Raw genomic sequence first — 24135 nt, 5'->3', positions numbered from 1 at the left:
ACGAGGGATGAATATGGCATTGAAGGTTCCTTGGACTTAATATGTAGTCACTGAAATCTTGAGATTTTTTTTGTTTTGCTAGGTCGAGGAAAAGCAGCCTCTTATTGGCAAGCCTCCTGTTGAGGAAATTCTTGAGGTTCCCCCTGCTCAATAGGAAGTACACCGAGCTTCAACCTTGTGGCAAGGGATGCTCTTTTTAGGTTTTAAACCTCGGTCATCCCATGTTAGGTGACAAACCATGGTTGCCGGTAGCCACGAAGGCAGAGCTTTTATGGTTAAGGGATCTTGGGGCAAGGGACCGTCAGATAGTTTTTCTGTTGTAGTTGCAACTTTTGATTACAACAACAACAACTACTACGCCTTCATCCCAAAACAATTGGGGTCGGCGATATGAACCAACAAAGAAAATCATTATGGGTCTTCCACATGAATCCTTCTCCTCCATTCATTTCTATCCAATGTCATGTCCTCGGTGAGGTTCAAAGCATTCATATCCTTTCTTATCACCTCCATCCATGTCTTTCTAGGCCTACCCCGACCTCTTTTAACTAATATATTTTCCCATTTCTCCATCCTTCTAACTGGAGCATCATTAGGCCTTCGTCGAATATGTCCAAACCACCGTAAACGATTCTCTCTCATCTTTTGATTGCAAGAGAAAATCATGTTCACCCAAAGGGGGTTTGGTGTTGTGGGGATGGGCCTTAGCTATCATACTATTATGGTTCAATCCCTGTGGACGTCAACTCCCTGCAAGGCCGGCGCCCAGCATAGGCCCTGGGGGTGAAGGTCCTAACCACGGAGTTTTTCCCCTTGGGGTCGATATATGATCTACCCATTCCCAGCCTGGGGTTTCTCCGTGTTACTAAATAAAAAGAACAAAGAGAGCGAGAGAATCATTGTATTATTATAGAGACAAGGAAAACCAAGTAAACATGCAAATATGATTATAGATATGTGATCATGTGATATGCCCTTGATCCAAGACCTTTGTCACATGAATTGTGCAACCACTATTTCCTTCCCGTCAATATATTTATCCGTGAATATGTGTCGATGCATGTATATTTGTCATGCATATTTTGTGCATGCAATGTATCCATGCATATTCGTTCATGCATGTGTCCATGCATTGTGGTTGTTGGGTTAGTCCATGCATTGAGGCAGGTACCACCCAGGTGGAATCCGATGTGGTAAGCGGGGTCCTGTGCCAAGCTGAAGGCCCAGGTTCGAATCCCTCTGCCACATGGGGCTTAAGAGATATCTGGTAGGGGTCTGCATAACCCCAGCTTGCCTATCAAAAAAAAAAGAAAAGGTACCAAGGATGGTGTTAAAATGCAATTGGATCAGATCAGGATCAGCTAAATACATAGGAAAGTCAGATTTGGATCGGGTCAGAAGCCAAAAATCATAAAAGTAGCATACTTGATCTGGTCCATTCGCATCCCTAGATGGTGTTCATTGGTGAAATTTGGTGAAATCCACAAAACCCACCTCAAGAGGTGGGTGTTCTATTTCTGTACTGGGGAGGGTGTTGGAGGTGCCAACACCCTCCCCATTGCCATTGTTTTTGGTAAAACATTGCTCCCAAACACAGCTGTGTAAGGGATTACACAACCCAACTTCAATGCATAGCTCCCAAACACAACCTAAATGGTGATAGATGATCTACTAAATCATGGCGAAACCATGACACAGCTGCTACACCAAATGGAACGGGAACCATAAACCAGATTCTTATTAAGAATAAGTAACATTGCCTCCACCCAAAGAATATTCTGACTTGTAACATCAGCTCAATCCTTGCACTGTATTCTGAACTTGAATGGTGCATTCAGGTATGAAAGAACAGATTACCGATGACCAGGATAAGATCACTCTCCTCTTAAAACTTTGATTCAACTGATAGGGTGATATCGATCGGAAACACGTTTTGGTGGCAGCTTCCGTAGGATGAAAAGAACTAGAGCAGATGGAAGGATCTCCACCAACTGTCAAAAAAGCATTAACAAGATGAAAACAAAAAGTGATGAAGATGCACAATTGTAGATGAAGATTTGCTCATGTGTGCATGCAAGTGTTTGTGTGTGTGTGTGTGTGAGAGAGAGAGAGAGAGAGAGAGGGCAGCTACCATATAATAGACAAAATTGAGGATGGGATGGTTAAGCACATCAATTTCAGCATTTTTATCAAATGCAGAAAGTGCAACCTGGAAAACAGAACACGGTTGTTAACCCATCTGCTGTGGAGCACCTTATGCAGACTTTATAGACCCGCAATAACTTAAAAAAGGCTTACCACAAAGCATCTTATCAAAAAACATGTGCAGCATATGCTCGTCACAAAACCAACCTGCATTTGACAATTTGGAAAAGTTGGACATATATGAAAACAAGAGAAAAGATGAAACAGTAAAAGAGCTAAATTTAAGCTTGTGGAAATATATATCAGTAAAAGAGCTATATATATATATATATATACTTCACTGTTCATGGTGAAGACATAATCCATATCATTCCAATGGTTAGTGATAAAGTCAATTCTGATCACAATCAAGTATATAACCGGCGAACAATCATCCTATCATCAAAATCACAACCACTGCAGTTGTACGGAACATGAGAATATAGCGAGAAAGCTGGGGCGAAAATCCTGCTGTTAGATCCAAGAGCTGATGATACAGCTTTTATCTTTCATTTTATCTGGCATCCATGTTGTGATCCACCACCAGCCAGCCAAAACCAAAAAAGACCATCAGTCACATCCATCATCATGTCCAACATGCACGTGTACACACACACACACACACACACACACAGAAAGTGGGTGGCAGGAGCAGAAGCGTGGGAACAGAGGCTGAGAATCAATTCTAAACTGAATACTACTTGTTCACAAAGCACTGACATAATCATATGCAGTGAATATGAGATAATATAAAGTCCTTCAATTCCTTTAAAAGTGAAATGACTCGAGATATTCAAAATATTCATTGGAGCAGGATCTTCAATCAAAACCTCATTCAGCTTCTTGCGACGCCCCTTAGATTCAATCGGAAAACGCCTCAACATGATGAACAACCTACATACCAACTAGCTTCATTATGACATTGTAAATAATATGTGAAGACAGAGCCTTGCATACTAACATATGGAGGCAACTAAGAATTTTGTTCATGGTAGTACCTTCCACCATATATCATGAATCCCACAGCAGCGAAGAAAGAAACAACTGTGACATTATTCCATATCAGTTGCAAAATCACTTAAACAGAACTACGGTATTCCTTATAAAATAAAAGAAATCTTTCCCAAGGAGTACACGTTACATGTTCTCAAGACAGAAAATTTGAATTGTAGAAACATGTAAAGTTTACAAACTAATAGACTGAAGTTATAGTGATGACCTGCAAAGAATAGTTTTGTCATCTCCATAGCAAAAGCTTGCTGACTTAGTTGAACATATATCCATATTGAAACCTGCAAAAGAGACAACAAAGAAATAGCTTGCAAAAGAATTGCAATAATAGACAAATAAAAGTAACTCTTCACATTTATGTCTAACCTGCATGACATACATAAGTCCATTGATAATTAAATAAGTTGGTCTAAGACCATCTATTGGAAAGCCCCTTGCCTGAAATAATCATACCCATGGCATCAGAGTTTTTCAATTCATCATATGTAAAAAGGGGCCATTACAAATAGTAGTGAGTAATACCTGGTAATATATTTCTGCCCAAAATAGTGCAAGTAATGTATATGTTGAGAAAAAAAGGAGAGCCGGAATATCTAGAAGAGCCATCTTAAGAACCTGCATGCCACAAATATGTTTTTTAGGAGGAACAGAACTAAGTCCACAGGAACCAAAAAAAAACAAGAGAGAATAATCTCATGCATTTACTGAAGCAATGCATATCAACATTCGAAATTAGTCATGCCCAACTGTGCATCCATTGTGTGAATGGAAGACATCCAATCTGACATCCATGCATCAATGGCATACCCCAATATGACAACATATAGTTATACAGAGCATCAATCTGCCAATAGATTGGGATTCATTTTACATAAAGTACCAGCACATGGCCAAGCATCATAAACTTCCGATGAACTGCAATCTAATCCACTGGAAACCTTTCAGAAGAAGAGTGAACATCCAACGAACTACAACAGAAATAGCCACTATAGCCTCTATTTTTAATTGTAGAGTCGCAGAAACGATGTCCTCACTTTTGAGTTTTGACCTTCCATAATCTACCAAAACAGACCAATGCACCTTTCCACTATGTTGTTTGTTATTCACACAATCGGTTGTCTACACTTTATTTTCTAGCAACAGAAAAGAAGGTTCTAGAGGACACAACATCTAACTTAGTACTAATATTGCTCTTAGCTGACTAAGTTATCCTGTCCCGGACATACATATTTCATATTTATAATTGCATTATATACATTATGAATAATTGTTTTATTATTCATACCTACCAACCTTCTATTATAGTAACTTTCCATAGTCTTCAGTTTCATGTACTTGAGGTCTGCATGAATGAGCTTGCAGAGTATGCCTGCTACCAAACACTGATAAAGGGAACAAACCCCAGATTAATCCACCCCAACCCTACACACACGACACCTCCATCTTATTGGCTGTTTAACAGAATATAGCCAACATTTGCATTATTACATTCAACTGCCTACTGTTTCTAAAGGTTTCTAAATATCTGCCTGAGATATAAACTGAATTTTTTGTCCTTTTTTTATAATAAACAATTCAACAATGATGCATTTTAATCACATTGATTGACTAAAAAGTCAACTGAGTGATTTTAGGACCAAGTGTGTCTTTGATACATAAATTACAAAAGCAGGCTGCTAAATGTAACCCAAACATTAGACAGTTTCCTGTAAATAGCTCATAAGTTAGGTGGTATTTTGTAAATTACTCTTGAAATAGAATAGAATATATTTTTCAACATTAGCCCAGCATCTATATGAAGAAACATACTTTCATATATACCTGGAGAGCCTTACCTTTGGTTTAAGTAGAAACACCCTTCTATGCAGTCCAAAAAGAATAGAACGCACTGCCCAAAACAAAATAGCACCATATAAAAATCAGGGTAAATGAAACTAAGTTGGGAAGTGCAAAAAATGTATTCCAAATTCTGCTTACTTCCATTCACAACAAAATTCATTAGGTGAAAAACTTTCTGTGTTGTCCACCCATACTCTGGAACCCTCATTTGAATGCGAAAGAGTTGTACCTGAGGAATGGAGCAGAGTACAAGTTTGATAATCAGATTGCATGATAACAACAATTCCAGGCAGGAAGTCTGCAAGAATATAAAACAGATCCTGCAAAAGGATTTCAACTACACTGCATTGTTTAAGCATTGTTAAAAGACTAAGATACAATGCTATCAAGTTCATAAAGGCATATAAGTAAACAGTAAACAATAAGGAATAGATGGCCATACACATCTTCACATATTCGAGCTAATTCAAGACTGATTGCCAGACTACCTTACTTGTTTTCCAGAAGAGGTTCACAGGCTACCAAACTAATAAATGGCTTAATCAAACACTACCGTGTACTGATGTACACTAAACAAGTAGATCACGGACTTATTAGCTTCCATGTTCCATTGAGGGTCGATGTTGATTGTTTTTGTGTTTGCCATAGGCCACAACTGTTGTCCAATGTTTTTGGTTTCATTCATATCTTCGTAATGAAGATTAAAAAAGAAAACATCTACTTCACCTTAGACATAAAATGCAGCTGCCCAACTCCATATTAAAACATTTACTTCACCTTAAAAATAAAATGTAGTTATCAAAGTCCATATTCAAATAAAATCAGGGAGTGTTCAAAAATTACAGTGAGAACCCAGAATTTGATTATATCCTTCTCCCACATTGAAGGTTCATGGTTTTAATTCATTCCTGTTTCAGCACTTTGATTGCACACTGTGCATTCACATGCTTGCTCCACGTGAAATACATAGAAGCGTGCTGCTTACTCTGACCATCATGGCCACTGACCAACTTGGGCTCAAGCTGGTGTGGCCATCTGGCTCCTAGAGGCTTTTTCTCCCCTTAAATGTGATTGAATGCTCAGCTGATTGCTATGTCAAATGGGTGTGGGTGCGGTACTTTCAAAAACCTTGGGTGCGGGGATGCGGCAGGGGTAAAAATGTAATTATATATATATAGAAGGGGGGTCCGAGGTTCCCCCCGGCGCGGGCAAAAAAAATTAAAAAAAAAAAATCCAAAAAATGGACCAAAATGACCCTGGGTGCGGTCAACGCACCCAAGGTCGGGTTGACCGCACCCGCACCCACGTTGAGTCGCGTCGACGCAGGTGCGGCACCCTGCTAGCCGAATCCCTGTTACATAGGCTGATTGGATGTTCATATCCTAGCTATCTGATTGGCAAGGCAAAATTGAACAACCAGAAAGATCATTTCTATCAAGATTGGGCATTGGCAACTAAGGTCAGAATAAACCTTTTGACTCCATCATCATCATTTCATCATTATCAAGTGGTGTCTCCACTAAAAGAGACTAGTTTTTGTCCTATTTCCCATTCTTTTCTATTTAAAGCAAAGCTATTAATCACTCCACATTTGTTTCAGTCACCGCTGAAGGGGTTCCATCATTATCATCATCACGATCATGCCTTGCCCCATCCACATGTTCCATCTTTGTGAGTCGCATTCCTCCATTCATTCCTATGTGCTGTCAAACAAGATCGTTTCTCATTAATTCATACCACTTCTCACTACCTCTCTCCTGGTCCTTACTGGCACTCAATCTCCCAAAACAAACAAAAATTTCACTAACTTTTTGACAATTTCATATTGATTGCGAAAATGAAATTGCACACCTAGTTGAGCTTCATAAGTTAAAAAATCTCTAGAGAAAGTTTGCATCCCAAAGAAAGCAGCACATTGTCTTCATCTTATTCACACTCCAGCAAAATCTCCTTTGACAAAGATTACCCAAGGATGACGAGTTACTATGAGGCATACACACCCTATATAGGTTAAATCAAATATACAAAAGCAGGGCTGCACATAGAAACTATTGCAAATTAAGTCCATGCAAAAACTTTTTTGTAAATTCAGGTCATAGTTTTAAGAAATAGTCAAATCTGTCTGAGATCTTAGTCTACAGTAAATTGATTGAAAAGCTACTATTTTTAGCTTTTGAAACATATTTTCAACTTACATAACATGGAAATAAATAGTCACAAACACATATACGACACTCAATTGTAAATTGTATATATATATATATATATATATTATATAATGGGGACTGTCCAACGAAAGGAAGGTCTAAATTCTACAACCAATGATGATCAGATGGATTTCCTTGTCCAACAAGGGATGCAACTTGATTCTACACACTTTTGGGGAATCCATGGGGCCCAAAATTGTTGTAGAATATGGGAAAATAGTTTACCATAGCTCAAAATGGCAAAAGGGGGTTATACCATAAGGACTCTCCTTTTTTGTCCTTGATCAGAGAAAATTTGTAGAAATATGTTGAACAGCAATTTGAGTAAATATCTATCCCACACTCTCAATTGGTGTGCCCTACACCAATGAGAATTTTTAGAATGAGGTTCCTCACCATCCTTGATAGAAAAGTGAAAGCAAACCTATCAAAGCTTTCACTAATTTTCTTATAAACTACTTAGGGTGCATTTCATTACCTTAGATGCCATGTTTACCCATGCACTTTAAAGTAAACGTGTCAGAGCTTTCACTTATTATCTTGTAAATTCTACAAGGCACATTTGACTACCTCAGATGTCATGTTATACATGGACATGAAGCAAATATAGCGTTAAGCAAAATAAGATCAGAGTCTTCAGATCTCCAATACATTTTCTGGGACAGAATTAGGGATTTCTGTGTCCCACCTACCAGCATCAGAACTTGAAACCATGGTTTTTGAGTTCAAGGGTTCCAACTTCCAACTAGTGTTCCCTACTCTAGTGTAAATCAAATACCAGATTTCAATCCTAAAAGATCAAAGGTATAAGAATGTTGGGTTTTCAAGTCTGTCTGCTCAGTGTTGGTCATAAAATTCATACTGTTTGAGCATGAGGTTTCCAATTAATGTTCTCTTACACTAACACACATCAAGATCTATGTTTCAAATCCTCAAAGACCAAAGATCTCAGGATTGGGATCCTAGGAAGCCAAACCATAATGACTTAGGACCCATAGTAACCAAATGAACCCCCCTTAATTATGTCTTGGAAGTTTTAAAGGCAATAGCCAATTGTAGAGTTACCAAAAGCTTCTTAGATATGTGGGAAGCGTGCTTCCCAGAAACTCATTTTGAAAGTGCGATACTCCTCGCTTCCAAAGCTTAATGGGAATCATTTTCCTATGCTTCTCCTATGTTTTTCATACTTTTTTCCATGCTTCTTATATGCTTCTCTCATGTTTCTTGTTATGTTTTTTCATGTGAGCTTCTCACTTTCTTCTCATGTGCTTTCTCTAAATTAGTAACCATCATTTTGATATTTTAATAAAAATTTAATTCTTACACTAAAAATCGTGAAATTTAAAAATAGGCCCTGTATTTAGTTTTTATTTGTTTCCCATTTGATTCCTATTTCGCTTCCCACTTGATTCCCATATTGCTTCCTTTTCGATTCATGTTTCTCTTTCAAATTGATTCCTTGCTCTTGCTTCCTAGAAATTTTAAAATGTTGTGCTTCTTGCTTCCTATAAATTTTTAAACGTCTTGTTTGTCGCTTCTGCTTCCAGTATCGTTTCTCACTTATGCTTCCTAGTATGACAACCTTGGCCAATTTGTATCATTAGAATAGAAGAATGTCATCTTTATCAAGCAAATTACTATTTAATCTTGTAAGGTTGGCAGGCGATGATGTTGCTTTACAAAGAGTTCAAAATCTCTATATAGCTTAAATCGGTTGCTTTAACAAAGAATTGACTTCATGTCCTAATTCTATTACACTAAATTACCCAAAGTTACTATTTTAAGTGCATATTTCCCTAAAGGAATTCATAAAGTAAGAAATAGTTGGTAACCTGTACTTGTTGAAATAATATATAAATAGTATTATCTTTCAGAAAACGCATTGGACATCTTTCACTACAGTAATACTAATCATCAATATAACAAATCCCATTCATCATTGGATCTAGTCTTTGTAAGATATCCATCTATATCATGGATATCAATTTTTATGCAGCTCCCTATTCATATTCCTTGTGAATTTTTCTGATCTGTATTTTCCAAGGCATCGTGAGTTCTTGGATTTTGTCTGACAAATATTTGGCCCATTTTATTGATGTGTATAAACTCGCCCGGTTCTTATATTGATAGAACTAGCAATTATGTCTAAAACAAACCTCAGTTTCTAGGTCTCACCTATATAAACTCTTAGCCTTGAGAGGTGCACAATCTAAGTTGAAGTTAATGAATGCCAATTTGCTAAGCCATTGACTTGAGTCCTCCCTCCCATCCTCTGAAGAAATTGTGCTGTGTTCTGTTGCTGAGATCAGAAACACACTTGAGAAATCCAAACACTTGGAGGGCAGAATGCATGATGTAAGCAAAAAAGAATATCCCTCCAAGATCATATCCTAGTTGCATGATCAACACAAAATCATCATGCTGTTGGAAAATTAGAAGCTTAGATATTGCAATCTCACTGATAGTGGATTTCATGCATGCCAGCATATCTGGATTTACCTTAACTAACTCATGAACTCTGAAAAATGGCAGGATCAGAAACACAAATTCAAACTCAATAAATTTGAACCCGCAAATCAGAATGGGAACAAACCTCTAAAGAAGGCTGTTACTCCACAAAACGGAATCATAATAATTTGGGGTCGATCCTATAAGTTCATTGAACCAGGCACCGAATGTCATTTATGCAATTCCTAGAGGAAACCCTTGGTGACAGCAATATTCAGAACTCCAGAAGAATGACAACCAGAGGGGCCTCATCAAACACTCGTGCTCGAGTCCAGCAATACAGGACTTCCACGTAAAACCCCCATTTTACATCAGGAATAATAGCATCCAAAGAAACGCACCACTGCAACTCACCCAACCAAAAAAAAACTCCACAATTCACGACAACAAACAGCTCCAAGATTTTGCAAGTTCCTCAATAAAAACCATAAAAATCGAACTACGTGGCACGGAAATCGTCCTCATTCAGAAGGCCGTTCCTTCACCAAATCCTAAAACAAACAATGCAACCCGCGAAGCGTACTCCGCTCCATCAAACCTATTCAAGAAACTTCAGAAAACATCATGTTACAACTCCATCCAACGACATTATCCAAGAAACAGCAGAAAAAAACCCAACTTTCCAACCACAGGGAAGCTCAACACGAACAGGCAAGTCTCGGCATTGATCATCCAAAACAAAGTAACAAAAAAACTCCCAAAAAACAAATGAATGAGACACAATTTCGCGATAAAGAAACAAGAGAGAGAAGGGAAACGAAAGCCGCGAGGGGGCGACGCCCCGAAAGAGGGGAAAAAAGGTTTTCGTTTTTCGTTACCAGGGCGACGAGAGAGACGAGAGCGTAGGCGACGCAGAGGGAGAAGAAGATGCCGTCCTGCCACTCCCTGGAGTTGTCGATCTCGTCCCACCAGTCGCTCCCTCCCCTGTAATAACTCCTCCCCGAAGGCACCCTGTACTCGCTCCATCGCTCCAGAACCCTCGAGAGGACCATTCTGAATTTGAAACCCTAGAAACGAAGAAGGAGAAGAAGAAGAAACCCTAGAAAGGGAGGAAGGAGGGGAAGGGGAGGGAGGTGTGTCGCAGACTCGCAGGAATCGTCCCTGGGGGAGGGCGGGAAGTGAGGCGCGCTGTGACACTTGGTGACCGCGGGAACGAACCCCGCAGTCAAAGCCCTGTCTCCACGTGGCACAGTGACACGTCATCATCTCACGTGGACATCCATACACTTTTTTTTTCCATGACCACACTGATCGTGTCTTGGCAGGGCTGTCGACGTGGCTGGTTTGTACGGTGCACCCAACCCGGCCCCTAATTCCCTAGTATAAGCGTGGAAAGTGCTGACCCGAATAATATTCGGATTGACTCGAACCCGGACCAAGTAATATGTGGATCGGATGTTTATCTGATAGATTTTGACCCTGTATAGTCGGATTTGGTAAGTCAAAACCATATCCAATTATAATTGAATGCAAACGTGGTTTTGATTTTTTGCTACCGATTCTGATGGATATCTGACTCTCATTACATGGAAAAAAAAAACATGTTTGGTGTAAGTTTTTACCATCTGAATCCATATCTAATTAGCCAGTATCTGAATTTGAGTCATGATTTTTTGTCTAGTAATAGACCTGACTCGGGTTTTTATTGGATATCCGACTCCCGCTTTAATATTTTATATGTATTTTTTAATAAATATAAATTTTTAAAATTACACGGGTTTTGGGTACAAAGCTAGGTTTTCAACTTGATTTTTTTGTCATCCAAATGGAGCCCTAATCCTCGTCATTATCATTGGTAGAACATTATTTAGTAACCCCCATGAGATTTAGATTCACATGCAAACGAGAGAATAGTATAACATTATTTAGTAACCTTCCATGAGATTTAGATTCACATGCAAACCAGAGAATGAATCACATTCTCACAACCAACCAAACATCAGAAAATGAAAATAAAAAACAGAATGTGATCTGAAATCACATGGAGTGAATCTCGCGATTTCAAATAACAACGTGGAATATGTGATTTAAAATCACATGTGATTCCATCTAATCTGCAGAGCCTATACTGTGGAAACATATTGAAAACTTGGAAGCAGGAATAAATATGATGGGACTAGGGGTGTCAACTGGCATGGTTTACCGGGACCCAACCCGAATCAAACCCTATAGGGTCCAGGTATGGTGATAAATAAGAAGACCCGATTAAGACCCAGGTTCAGATTAGAAGGTCTGATTAATACATGGACCCAAGTATAGTTTGTGAAATTTTATACCAGAGCCGGACCCGACCCAAGTTCCGATTAAGACCCGCAATTTTTCAATGTAAAAATGATAAAAAAAAATATGATTTTACTGGGTATGGTTTGGTTCATGTAGTTCTTATCGGGTCCGAGTATATGTTTTTTCTTATAGTGAACCCGATTAGACCCGGGTCTGAACCCAATATATATCATTCTCAAAAATCTGGTTCAAGTCTGATTCCACTTGGGTCTGAACCAAACCACCCCTAGATGGGATATTCAGAAGTTAGGATGGTGTATGATTTTAATATGATTGCAATGCTTGCACTGACCAAGGTAATAGATTCTTGAGTCCCCACTACTTTTTATTTGTCAAAAGTGAAATGAAGAATATCAGATGTGAGCCACTCATTCTTTCACAGACAATTCGAAATATAGGAATGTGGTCTATTCAAATAGACAAATAAGTGTGTCAGTATTCTTTTCTGAGTGAGATAAAAGTTGTTTTAGGGGGGCTTTTGTTTCATGCTTTTTTCTTATGAAAGAAGCTCTCTTTCATAAGAAACAAGACATCTTTCCTACAAAATGTGAAACAAACATGTCTTTGAGAAATATATGGTGAAACTCGCATAATAAACGCAAAAAGCAACTTTCGTGTCAAAATGGGTTCATACCCATTGAGAAGCCTTTTCCCTCCAAAATGGCTCTTTAAAGGAAAGAGTCTTCCCTTAAGTGGGAATGTAACAAACACCTCCTTAGGGGGCATTTGTGGATGACAAAACTACAGTACATATCAAAACAATTGTTTGCTTTTGCTAATAATTTGTTTTTCTCAAATTCAAATAATAAACCTCTCTCTCTCTCTCTCTCTATATATATATATATATATATATAACGATTGGTTTCTCCTAATTATAGGAGGGTGTGGATGTCTCAAATTATTTTATTTTATTTAATTTAATCAGATCTTACAGACATCAATCTGCATGGCTTGTTTAGAAGGAATCAGCTTTTGAATCATCCTATTACTACATGTGAGTAGGATTTTATAAGGATTCAAAACCAATGGCTTATAATTTTTATATATTTTAAACCTCCTAAAAATCATTTTTTCATAAAAAAAAAACATGATCCAACAGTGGATTCCTAATAAATGGATCGTGCTAAACATATCTATACTCATTTATCAAACATGGATTGAAACATAAAAAATCAGTATCATCCACACCTTTTGAAAAACCATTTTAACATATTTCATTTAACAAAAATGGTAGCTCAAACCCGGATTATCCTGCTTATTGTTATTGAGTTACTTCTAGTCAAAGAAAACTAGTTATTGTGGTAACTCTTATGAAATTCCCCGATTATCTTGCTTTTCTAGATAAGTGGCCCTTTGGTTACATAGATTCATGGTGACAAACGTACAAAATCTTGTTTTTAAAAAAACTCATGAGAATTTGAAAAAATTTCATAATTAAATCTCACATTTTCTAGCAAAATCTTGGTAATAAAAGAATAAATATAAAAATATAAAAATATATTTTTATAAGAAAATATTAATAAAAATTATTAAAAAATAAAAATACATGGTTTTTTCATGATGAATAGCTGTTTAAAACATATAAATCGTGGTATTTATGTTTTTTTCATAAATATCATGATATTTTGAAAATCTCATGAGAAATTGCCGTTTTAAACTTTCAGGCAATTTCTCACGATATTATCGTGAGATTTTCATAAATCTAGCGAAATTTGTTACTATGCATAGATTTTCCTCGCCTAGTTTTTTTACGGGAACGTGAGATGTGATATTGATTTATACATACGTAAAGTATAAGAAAATCACGGAGTAAAATATTTTTTTAATAATTCATTTTCACAAGTGACAAGGGAGCAGGTGAATCGGGATCCATTTCACCGACCCGTTTCCCATGAAGCACAAAAAAACGAGTCGGTTTTTTTAATAATTACATATTCCATTCTGTGGTAAAAGATTCTGCTTGGCTTGAACATGCACAAGTGAACAAAGTTTTTGGTCAAAGACAAAAAAGTCTACTTTCCTAAACATGATGTCAGTAATGCCCTTAAATATTGAAGAAACGACAAAAGGCCGTTATTTGACATCCTATAATTATAATGTTTAGAAAATGTTTGGATTTGTAAACTCGAAACATTCGACAATTGTGGTCTTTTATTTAAAATGAATTTCAAGTATTTTATAAAAATTATTCAATAAAATTTGAAATAAATACAATTTTTCATACAAAAAAGACATTTACAATGGGTGTGACTGATGTCAACGGGGTCGTATTTGGTTCAAACCCAGTGGGTCTGAACCTAGATCTAACTTTGAGGTGCGAGTACTAGGTCTGAACCCAGGTCTGATTGGGTCCACTATAATGAAAACCATACTCGGGCCTTATAAGTATTACATAAACTAGACCAAGTTTATACCTTACAAAATAATATATTTTTTGTATCTCTTTTACATTGAAAAATCATGGATCTTAAGAGAAACTCAAGTGGGACTTAGATTTTAATCAGACTTTCTTCTTTATCACAAAACCCTGGATTTCAATCAGACCTTATGGGTTTGGTACGGGTTGAGTCTAGGTCAAACCCGACCTATTGACACCTCTATTTACAATATCAAGAAAGGTTCAATGTTTATTGTGAAAAGCTAGCTATTTTTGAAAAAAAAATGAGTTGCTCATAAAATTTGGAAAACTTAAAAAAAAAAGCAATTAGTTTCACACTTTCAAAGAGAGTTTTGCTTTTTTATTTTGTTTGTAGGGAGCTTCCAAAATTTTAAAAGCGTAGGAAATATTTTCTCCTATTAAACCTCTCAAATTTCTTATGGCAAAAGCTGAGGGCAAAAAAGGCAAACAAAGAACAAAAAGTGGTATTATGGAGAAACGAGAAGGACGGATTGGGACTTGTACATACAAAGTCAACATCGGAGAAAAGCCTGCCATCACAGAATGTACAGCGTCTCGCATTCTTTTTTCGGATAATAGTCCTTGATTACATAAAAAACTTATAAAACAAGTCCTTGTAGGTACTATGCCACCATTTAGGTACTGCACATCCAGTTCCGTATATCGAATAGTTGTCAGAATTTTGTGACGGGCTTGACTTTTAAATTACATAAACCACTGCTATTAATTTTACCATTATTTTTTTTGCTAAATAAAATTTTCGAGTTTTTTTTTATTTTATTTTATTTTTAAATTTTAACCGTATGATCTGTGTACTTAGGGATCAGCTCTTGAAGAGTTTTTCAAAAAATTAACGACTCAAAATATTTATAAATTTTTGATCATCGAAAACACATGATTCTGTTAGTAAATCGACCATGCCCAATACATTTATAGAACCAGAACCGCGTAAAAAGCACAAAAGAAACTGAAAAAAGTTTAGCACGGACTATATTAACGGAGAAAAATAAGCAGAAGAGAGACCGATCTGCGAACTCTCTTTCTCTTGGTGGTGAGGTTGAGACGAATTCGGGAAATGGAGGGAAAAAGTGAGAAAATCTGGGGTGCAATCTAGGGTTTCTGTGGTTTTAGGGTTTTGGTTCAAATCACAATTAGGGTTTTGTGAATTGTGATCCCTGGCAGTGAGAATTTTGTTATGAAGAGGATCGAGTGAGCGGCGGAGGAGTTTGATTGGGTAAAACAGATCCGTATCAGATGTTTATCGATCGGCTATGTTGCTTCGGTGCTAATTATTCTCAGGTAAGGCCCCTCGCCTGCATCCTTGTTCTTGTTTTTGTCTCTGTTCTCGATCTCTCGGAGTCGTCCTTTTTGTGATTACGCGTTAGTTGATTTGTGGTTGTGTGTTTTGGTAGTGTTTAGGGTTGAATTGTCGAAGATTTGTGGGTTTTGTGCTTTTTTGTTTTAAGTTAAGATTTTTTCAGATTTTGGACTGGATTTGAGTGTTGGTGGGCGTTTTACTTGTTGATTGTGGAATTTTGATTACCTTTCTTTCGGAGCATCTTAATTGGCTTTGTGATGGAATGGAGTGTTCATTAACTTGCAGGAAATTTTACTTGTTTTATAGTGTTTATTGGTTGGAGAATTTGTGATTTGGGGGCGGGTTTGAGTGTTGATGGTCGTTTTATGAATTAATTGAGTCGAACTTTATTTCTTTTGGTAGTTCTGAGTTGAGGGTTTTTGTGTTTTTTGAGTGTTAGTAGGGATTGAATTGTCGGTTTTAGTAGTTTTTACTTTGGGGGTGAAGTTGGATTTGTCTGTTTCAGTCGGTAGGAGTTGGGTCTTCATGTAATTACGGTAAAGGGAAAAATCAGCAAGGTCCTTTCAAGATTACATATGGATTCAGCTTGGTGAAAGGCAAAGCCAGTCATCCCATGGAGGATTATCATGTCGCGAAGTTTGTTCAAGTCAACAGACACGAACTTGGGATGTTTGCGATCTATGATGGGCATTTGGGCCATAGCGTTCCGGCATATTTGCAGAAGCATCTGTTTAACAATATACTCAAGGAGGTAGGTTCGTGATTTCGTAGATGGAATGTGCATGGTGTGGATGTAATGTTTGTAGGTGTGACTCGTTCGTTGGTTGGCATTTGCTTTGCAGGAAGAATTTTGGTCTCAACCACGGCAATCCATCTTGAGAGCCTATGAGATGACGGACCAGGCTATTCTGACTCGTAGTCCGGATTTGGGGAGAGGCGGATCCACGGCGGTTACTGCCATTATTATAAATGGACAGAAGCTTTGGATTGCCAATGTTGGTGACTCAAGAGCAGTCCTTTCTAGAAGTGGAACTGCGGTGCAGCTGACAACTGACCATGAGCCTAATACTGAACGTGGGAGCATCGAGACAAAGGGTGGATTTGTTTCGAATATGCCAGGTGCTACAAGATTCTATTTGTACTCACCTAGTTCATCTCTAATCTGGGCGAACTAGAGAGGCTATACGAATTTGAATTATTATAGGACAAGCAGGACGGTAGTGAAAACATTTAAGAATGAAAACCTGAAAATTTGTTAGAATCATTTCAATTGAAGTTGTTCGATGCTTGTTTTCTTTTATTGGGTGCTTGAAGCATTTGTTCATCCAATAATTGCAACTATTAGCATATTGAAAAGGTAGATTTACTGAAGCCTGAAAATGTGCATGGTCTATTTCACTAATCTAGGTAATGCATGTATCTTTCTTACACTATTTCTGTAACATAGTTGAAGTATTGCATGAGTTATAGAGTAGTTTCTTTATTTGGGCCCGGCAGGGGGGGGGGCACAAAAATGACAGTAACTTAGGAAGTGAAGTCATTGTACAGTCACTTAATGTTTTTTAACAAGTCTTTACCACTCATCCAAAAATGTCAATCATTTAAAGGGCATAACAACGTGGATTAGTGATTATGGTCCCAAAGAGTCTGGATGCCAGGGGACCAGACCATCGAGTTTCAATCATGATTCAGAGTTCGGACTGATCGTTGATATTTAGATGATCTTTCTGTTAAAAGTAGTAGTTGTTGAAAATACAATCTCTGTTCCTTCTGTAAAAATCAACATGTGATCCTTAATATCAAGATGATGATACCTGTGACTCATTGATTCCTTTACTCAGCCCGGCTCATCCATTTACTGGGTTAAACCTGATTGACTTGGGAACCAGCAAGACCAAGTGAGACTTAGCCGAGTCATAGTGTGACTCGGCTTAGTCAACTGGAATCAACCTGGGTTTTGCTTCTATGTAGTCAAAAGCACTGACTAGTCCGTTTAGTCAGCCTAGGCGTAAGTAAAACATCTGGACTTTGCAATTCCTTGGTGGGCACATTAAAAGGTATCGATTTTGTCGACGAGTAGGGCACCTAGTCAATTACTAAGCTGCCTTCGCCTAGGTGCAAGGGCAGTTTAGTCATTTATTATTAGTATTATATATAGTAGTATTATTATATAAACTGTACCAAAGGAGGCAGTTTAATTCTGCATGATTATGTTTTTTATATATGTGCGATTTTTGTTTGTATATGTGTGAGTTTTTGTAAATTTTTCTATAAAAGCTTGAAAGCATATTTTAGTATTACTGCGTACGTAATATGTTATTTATATATGTATGTGGTACTGGGCTTCTATGAAAGGCGGACAGTATGATATATATATATATATATATATATATATATATATATATATATATATTCTGATTATGCTATGAATAAAATATGTGTGTGTGTTACAATCAATGTTTCTATGAAAGGCTAAAAGCATGTTTTGTTGATTATACTGAATATGCTATGAGCTATGTCACAGGGATTCGGCCAGACACGTGCCGCACCCGCATCGATGCGACGTGACGTGGGTGTGGCACCCGGTGCGGTCAACCCGACCCTGGGTGCGGTCAACACACCCAGGGTCATTTTGGTCCATTTTTGTTTTTTTGTTTTTTTTTTTTGACAAAAAACTGCCCTATGAAATGGGCTGCGGAATTTAAAAAAAAAAAATTGGACCGCTCGCTCCCAAACCGACCACCTGGAACGGCAACCCCCGGCTTTGGCTCTGGGGCCTCGAAACCATCAGACCCTGCATAAACAGAAGAATAATCAGTTACCCATCAAAACCGAGTCGAGATAAAGAGATGAGAATATGCGAAGAGGATGTACCGAAACAATCCATTTTCTGGTTTGATCAGAAGCTGAGTAGAACCGAGAACCGGCCTCGAGACGCTCTGCTGAACCGGTTTGTTGGCAAAACCAGTTACTTGAAAACCGGAGTAGCCGAAACGCGTGTACCCTTCATTGCTCCTTTGGGGCTTCACCTGAACCCAGAGGGAGAGAGAGATCAATACCTTCAAACAACAAAAACGGTAGAGAGAGAGAGAGAGAGGTCGTTGGGATTTTACTTGAGATAAGGGGTTGAGGTGGGGAAGAGGGTGGGGAGAATGGTGGTGGGAATCGTCAAGAATGCCAAACGCAAGTTGGTGGGCGAGCTTCTCCATGGAGGACGTGAGCTCGCAGAACTCCGATTCGAATTTGGAGGGAGGGTGACAGTTCGGACAATAGATTTCGTCCGGGAACACATCGGACGACAGTCGGAGCTCTTCGTCCTCCACATTAGGAGCAAAATCCGCCATCCCCCTAACCCCCAACAAAAGAATGGCAGAAGATAGACAGAGAGAGAGAGAGAGAGAATTAGGGCTTGGAGGGAAATTTAAGAGGCCACGCTCTCTTCACTATATGGGGTCATGGAGGCGCTGTGACCGAGGGTTTTTTTATGGCGTCGAGTAAGTGATGCGGTAAACAACGATTGAACATAAAAGTCAAGACTTTAATCCGTAAACTACCACCTTTACTGAATTGGTGAATTTGGTATAAAAGTCCTTTTCGAAATAAATCTGGCCATTCAATTTTTGCTTCAGAGCAGTGACTTAACTTTTAAATGGTAGTGGATGTCAGAGGAAGCCAGTGAATTGTTCAAGAAATGACGTTCCTAACTTGAAACAAGAATAGTAACTATTGAGTATTGAGAAACAAAGAGGCGGGGTTGCAAGGGGGGGAATTTTGGTGCATTCGGAAATTAAAGGGACTGTGGCTGTTGATGTGACCACTGAGTCACGTGACCGCCTGCTATCCTTCCTTCCCGCTTGGCGCCACTCGGCTCCTACCCGCTGGACGGTCCGTACGCTTCTGTGTGTCCAAACCAAAGTCGGGTCCGAAACAAACTTACCTCCCGTGTCGTGTCTGCTTGTATTTTATTTTAGTAAAAAATACACAGCAAAGTCGGGACCCGCGCCGGGGGGGAACCCCCGGAGCCCCCTTCTATATATATATATATATTAGTTTTTTTTGCCGCACCCCCGCACCCAAGTTTTTTTAAAGTGCCGCACCCCCCCCAGCACCCGCACCCATGTGACATAGGCTATGAGTAATTGAATATAGATGTATATTCTGGTTATATATATTTTGCATGTGTAATTGTGTACTTATTTGATGAAAATATTACCAAAAGAATTAGCATATTTTTATGTATATTTTTTAATTTTTTAATTGGGGTACCGGCTAGACTGACTAGTCCTTGACTAGTCTTTATTGCGGTCTACCAACTAGGCACCGCCTAGCGCATTTGACTACATAGGGTGGCTTTCTTTCTATCGCTGTCGTTCTTTATCATGATCAAAAACTGGTAATTGAATGACATTTTATGTGTAGGTGGAATTTTGATTGACCTGATCTTAGGCCCTTACTCTCTTTGGATAAACCTACAAAGGAACTCTTTGATTTTCGGGGCACTGGATTCTCACGTGGTTTTGGACTTATTTTTTGGCCAATTAGATCTCACTTGACTGCATCATTCCTATGTAGGTTTTGCTGGAAACTGAAGGTCCATCCATGATGGTGTCACCTCGTCCATTTCTTGCCAAGCCAGTGCCAAATGTAGGAAAGCAACATACACACACACACACACGTGACTGCATGCATACACATAAAAATGTTTAGAATTCTTTTAACAAATATGTAGATTTCATACAATAGATTATTCCATTCATGTGTCCACTTGTCATTCTTTCCCAACTATCTACTTCCCTTCATATGCATAGGTCTATATGTATATATGGCCGTTATTCTATGCACAAATTGCCAATGGAACTACTTTCAAAACATAGATATTTGAAGAAGAGATGGATGGTCATGCAGAAGGGCAACATGTTTTTCTTTCGATCAAGCACTCTTTTTGGTCATACCTACCAAATAGAAGAACTTTTCCGCTGTTTTTTTTTTTTACATTCTTTTATTCTTTGTATGTTATATTTGTATGCCTTTCGGCCTTCTTTTGTACTTTAGTTTCCTTTTTATCTTTTTTTTTTCAGGCTAATTGCATATTTTGCTGGTCGCCTCTCTTCTGTTGCATATGTACTCTCTACTTTTTAAGGAAACAGACTCATTCTTTCCCTCTTAAATTTGGTTGTTGTTTCTTGCCAATTCATACTTCTAACTAAAGATCGTGGTTGAGTACCCATCAAACCTGTGCAACTCCTTGTTATACAGTATGTCACCTTGTAGGCAATCTGTTTCTCAACAAGCTGAGAGGGTTAAGATTCAATGCTGGTTCGCCTGGTTGATTCTACACCTCCTGGACATCCTGGATAGATAAGCTTGTGACCTGTTTCATATATCATGTAGCATAGATGTTCTATTCCTTTACTGAACCTCATCAAAACCCAGTTTAGAATTCTTAATGGCCCTGTTTTGAGTTCAATTGAAGGTGGTTTTTGTGTCAAAACCAAGTCATCTCACTCTGCTGCAGCTTATTTCTGTTTCACTTTTAGTTGAGATGCATACTTAACTGAGAATATGTCGACTAGATAGGTCTGTTATTGTGTTGAGCTAATCAAGATGATTGGAAATGGGTATTTACATGCCCCGACTGAAAATCTAGGATAGTCAATTTGTGAAAGTCTTAGTGCATTGAGCCAAGTTTTTTTTTACCAAGCCTGTCAATCTTCTGTCAAACTGTATTCATAATGCATATTCTTGTCCAATCCACCATTTCATAGTCAACCTATAAAACAGATATCACGATTGTACAGGGCTTATTGGCATGATTTGGAAGGCCCGAAAGATAAAATGAATCTTTGGGACAAAATATTTTGCAGTTTGTGATATCCATCATGGATTCCCAGGAGATGATTTTGTAACTTTTATCAACAGTTGACTGCCGTTTCTGCTTCTCTCTCCCCTCTTCCACTCCCCTCTCAGGAGAAAGAGAAATATGTTCAGGTGGATCTTTGAGATACTAAGGGTTTGTATAGTGGGCATTATGAGGAGATTTACTTGCTACCTTTCCTTCTGAAGCACGACATTGAATTGTATTGATCAAGCTTAGTATCAGAACAGGAATTTTCAAACAAAAATTTGCAATGTTCGTAAATCTTGATTGAGCCTTGGTTATGATTCAAATCTTGAAATAGCCAAAGAAAATTATATGGATCCATTTATGTATGTAAGTTCAATACTCCTTGCATAACTTGATTCTCTGCAATGCTTCAGAACTCTGGCATATAAATTAATTGGAAATAGGTATTTGTGTGCCCTTTATCCAGTTCATGTTTTTGTATCATCGTTTGGTTACATGGAGGATGTTCAACTTCAAGTTTTTGCCACCATGTCTTAAAGATATTTTATGTCTTCTGATAACAGGTGATGTACCCAGAGTTAATGGTCAGCTTGCTGTTTCTCGTGCTTTTGGAGATAAGAGCCTCAAATCGCATTTAAGGTCAGATCCTGATGTACAGAATGTGGATATCAACAATAGTATTGAATTTCTCATTCTTGCAAGTGACGGTCTGTGGAAGGTTGTTTTCCTTCTCCATGTGAACTCTTGATCTTTTTCATGTTGCAAAGAATATTGTCTAAACAACTCTTTTCCTTTTCAAATCTGAATTAGGTGATGAGTAATCAGGAGGTGGTTGATTTTGCCAGACAGATCAAGGATCCCATGGTGGCAGCAAAGCGATTAACAGCAGAAGCAGTGAATAAAGAAAGTAAAGATGATATATCTTGTATTGTTGTACGATTCAGATCACCATAAGGTAATCCTCTCCGAGAATCTCGGTTATCTTAAAATTTGATTCTATTTGAGGCCATCATAATGGAAATCACCATTCCTACCATTATGATTCCTATGCCATGGGAATCTCTTATCCGCAGATGACATCCCATGACCTTTTCCTGTAAAGTTTCAGCCTTTCCTGTTTTTTGCTGTTTGGAAATTCTATGATTTCTTTTGTTAGAGTTGCAACGTGTACTAGTGTACTCTTTCTACGTTCTCTATTCAAATGACAGAATTTCTGTTTGTGGCTATACACGATATGAGGGAATGACTTCTCAATTGTTATTGTGATTGAAGGTTCAGGGATCTGTTTTGTAAGAAGTCCATAACTTTAGGACCTAAATCATCAATTTCTCGATTCAAGGACTCTCTCTCTCTCTTTTAGTTGACATCATAGTCACAAATATCGGTGTCTGCTATTATCTCGGTGAGGCCATTTCTCGCGATATTATAGGTTTGGTGATAAATCTCGGAAAAAATCTCTGGAAGATCTTGGGGCTTAAAAAAATAAAAATATATATATATAAATAACAAAAATAAGTAAGAAAATATCATGTTTAGATAATAAGTATATATATATATATAATAAAATAAATAAGTAAAAAATGCAAAATAAAGAAGAAAAACACATTTAAGATGTAGAAAACAAATAAAAACAGTAACAATAATTGATAATACAGTGATATTTTCAAAATATCATGATATTTTATTTATAATATCGTTTGCTAAAAATACAATGATAATATCGCGATATCTGTGACTATGGTTGACACTGACAAGTTAAATGATCATTTGTTAACCATGGCTCTTTGGGGTATGGTAGTGTTTGCGTCAGTGGTATGGTAGTGTTTGTGTCAGTTGTATTCTAGCCAATATACAACATCCTAAGCATCACCTATGCAAACAGCAATGGCATAACCTGCATTAATTTTTCAAAAAATCATAAAGACATGAACACATACGTGTTAAAGCTTAGAACAATATCCTGTTATCCATATTATTACCAACTTTTATGCAAAAAAAAGACTGGTTTCTACTCACCTTATCAGGTAATATTTTGTACTTGCTCTTATAGGTATGGTTACTGATGGAAGTAGCATGCTTTTGCAAAGCAAGTATATGCACACCATAGGGGGTTTGTTGATTTCGCAAGAGGATTCGACCATATAAACTTGGTTGATAATTGTGGAACCAGGATGCTTTCAAATTCATGATGTGCGGTGAACGTACCATGATGTGTGTTTTGGCTTTGTGCACAACAGCAGCAACAGCAGCAACAATAATGTGCTATCATTTTCTGTCATTATGGTCATCATCATCAGAAGAAACAAGGGAGAAAATTAATATTCTCAAGTTTAGGTAATGAGTCAGGTTTATTGCGTGTTTGAATCATGGGAGGTACCCGGGCGGAGACTGACCGGTCCCTGTTTGGGTGCAACCCTGTATTTGATACGCAGCCTGCCGCTTTGTATTTAACATGGGCGTGAGGGAACCAGTGAGTTGCATCCCCAGGTCCTGGACAAACACCACCTGGTGTGTCCAGGTGGCATTTGTCCAGTGAGTTAAA

General features: G+C 38.0%; 2 protein-coding genes across 3 annotated transcripts; one reads left to right on the top strand and one right to left on the bottom strand.

Moving 5' to 3' along the window:
- Nucleotides 1–1858: 1858 nt before the first annotated feature.
- On the bottom strand, nt 1859–10674 carry LOC149812319 (tobamovirus multiplication protein 1-like). Its single transcript, XM_089993498.1, has 11 exons — nt 10568–10674; nt 5173–5263; nt 5031–5083; nt 3718–3810; nt 3562–3633; nt 3404–3476; nt 3183–3228; nt 3015–3078; nt 2299–2352; nt 2132–2209; nt 1859–1991 (listed from the first exon to the last, which is right to left on the bottom strand). Exons 2-11 carry the CDS (start codon nt 5240–5242, stop codon nt 1899–1901), a joined length of 696 nt encoding a protein of 231 aa, XP_089849624.1. The 5' UTR covers nt 5243–5263; nt 10568–10674; the 3' UTR covers nt 1859–1898.
- A 4741-nt stretch (nt 10675–15415) lies between these two features.
- LOC149812318 (putative protein phosphatase 2C 10) lies at nt 15416–22926 on the top strand. Of its 2 annotated transcripts, none has more exons than XM_089992786.1 (5): nt 15416–15729; nt 16254–16499; nt 16591–16867; nt 22157–22311; nt 22404–22926. In XM_089992786.1, exons 1-5 carry the CDS (start codon nt 15685–15687, stop codon nt 22545–22547), a joined length of 867 nt encoding a protein of 288 aa, XP_089848912.1. In that variant the 5' UTR covers nt 15416–15684; the 3' UTR covers nt 22548–22926. The 2 variants fall into 2 exon arrangements, with proteins under 2 accessions (XP_089848912.1, XP_089848913.1); XM_089992787.1 differs by having other exon boundaries at nt 16235–16499.
- Nucleotides 22927–24135: the final 1209 nt, after the last annotated feature.

Source organism: Nuphar pumila, chromosome 17 (assembly GCF_984573655.1).
Source record: "Nuphar pumila chromosome 17, dmNupPumi1.hap1.1, whole genome shotgun sequence".
Classification (NCBI taxonomy): Eukaryota; Viridiplantae; Streptophyta; class Magnoliopsida; order Nymphaeales; family Nymphaeaceae; genus Nuphar; species Nuphar pumila.
Note: the sequence above shows the minus strand (reverse complement) of the source record. Positions and strands in the feature narration are given on the sequence as shown.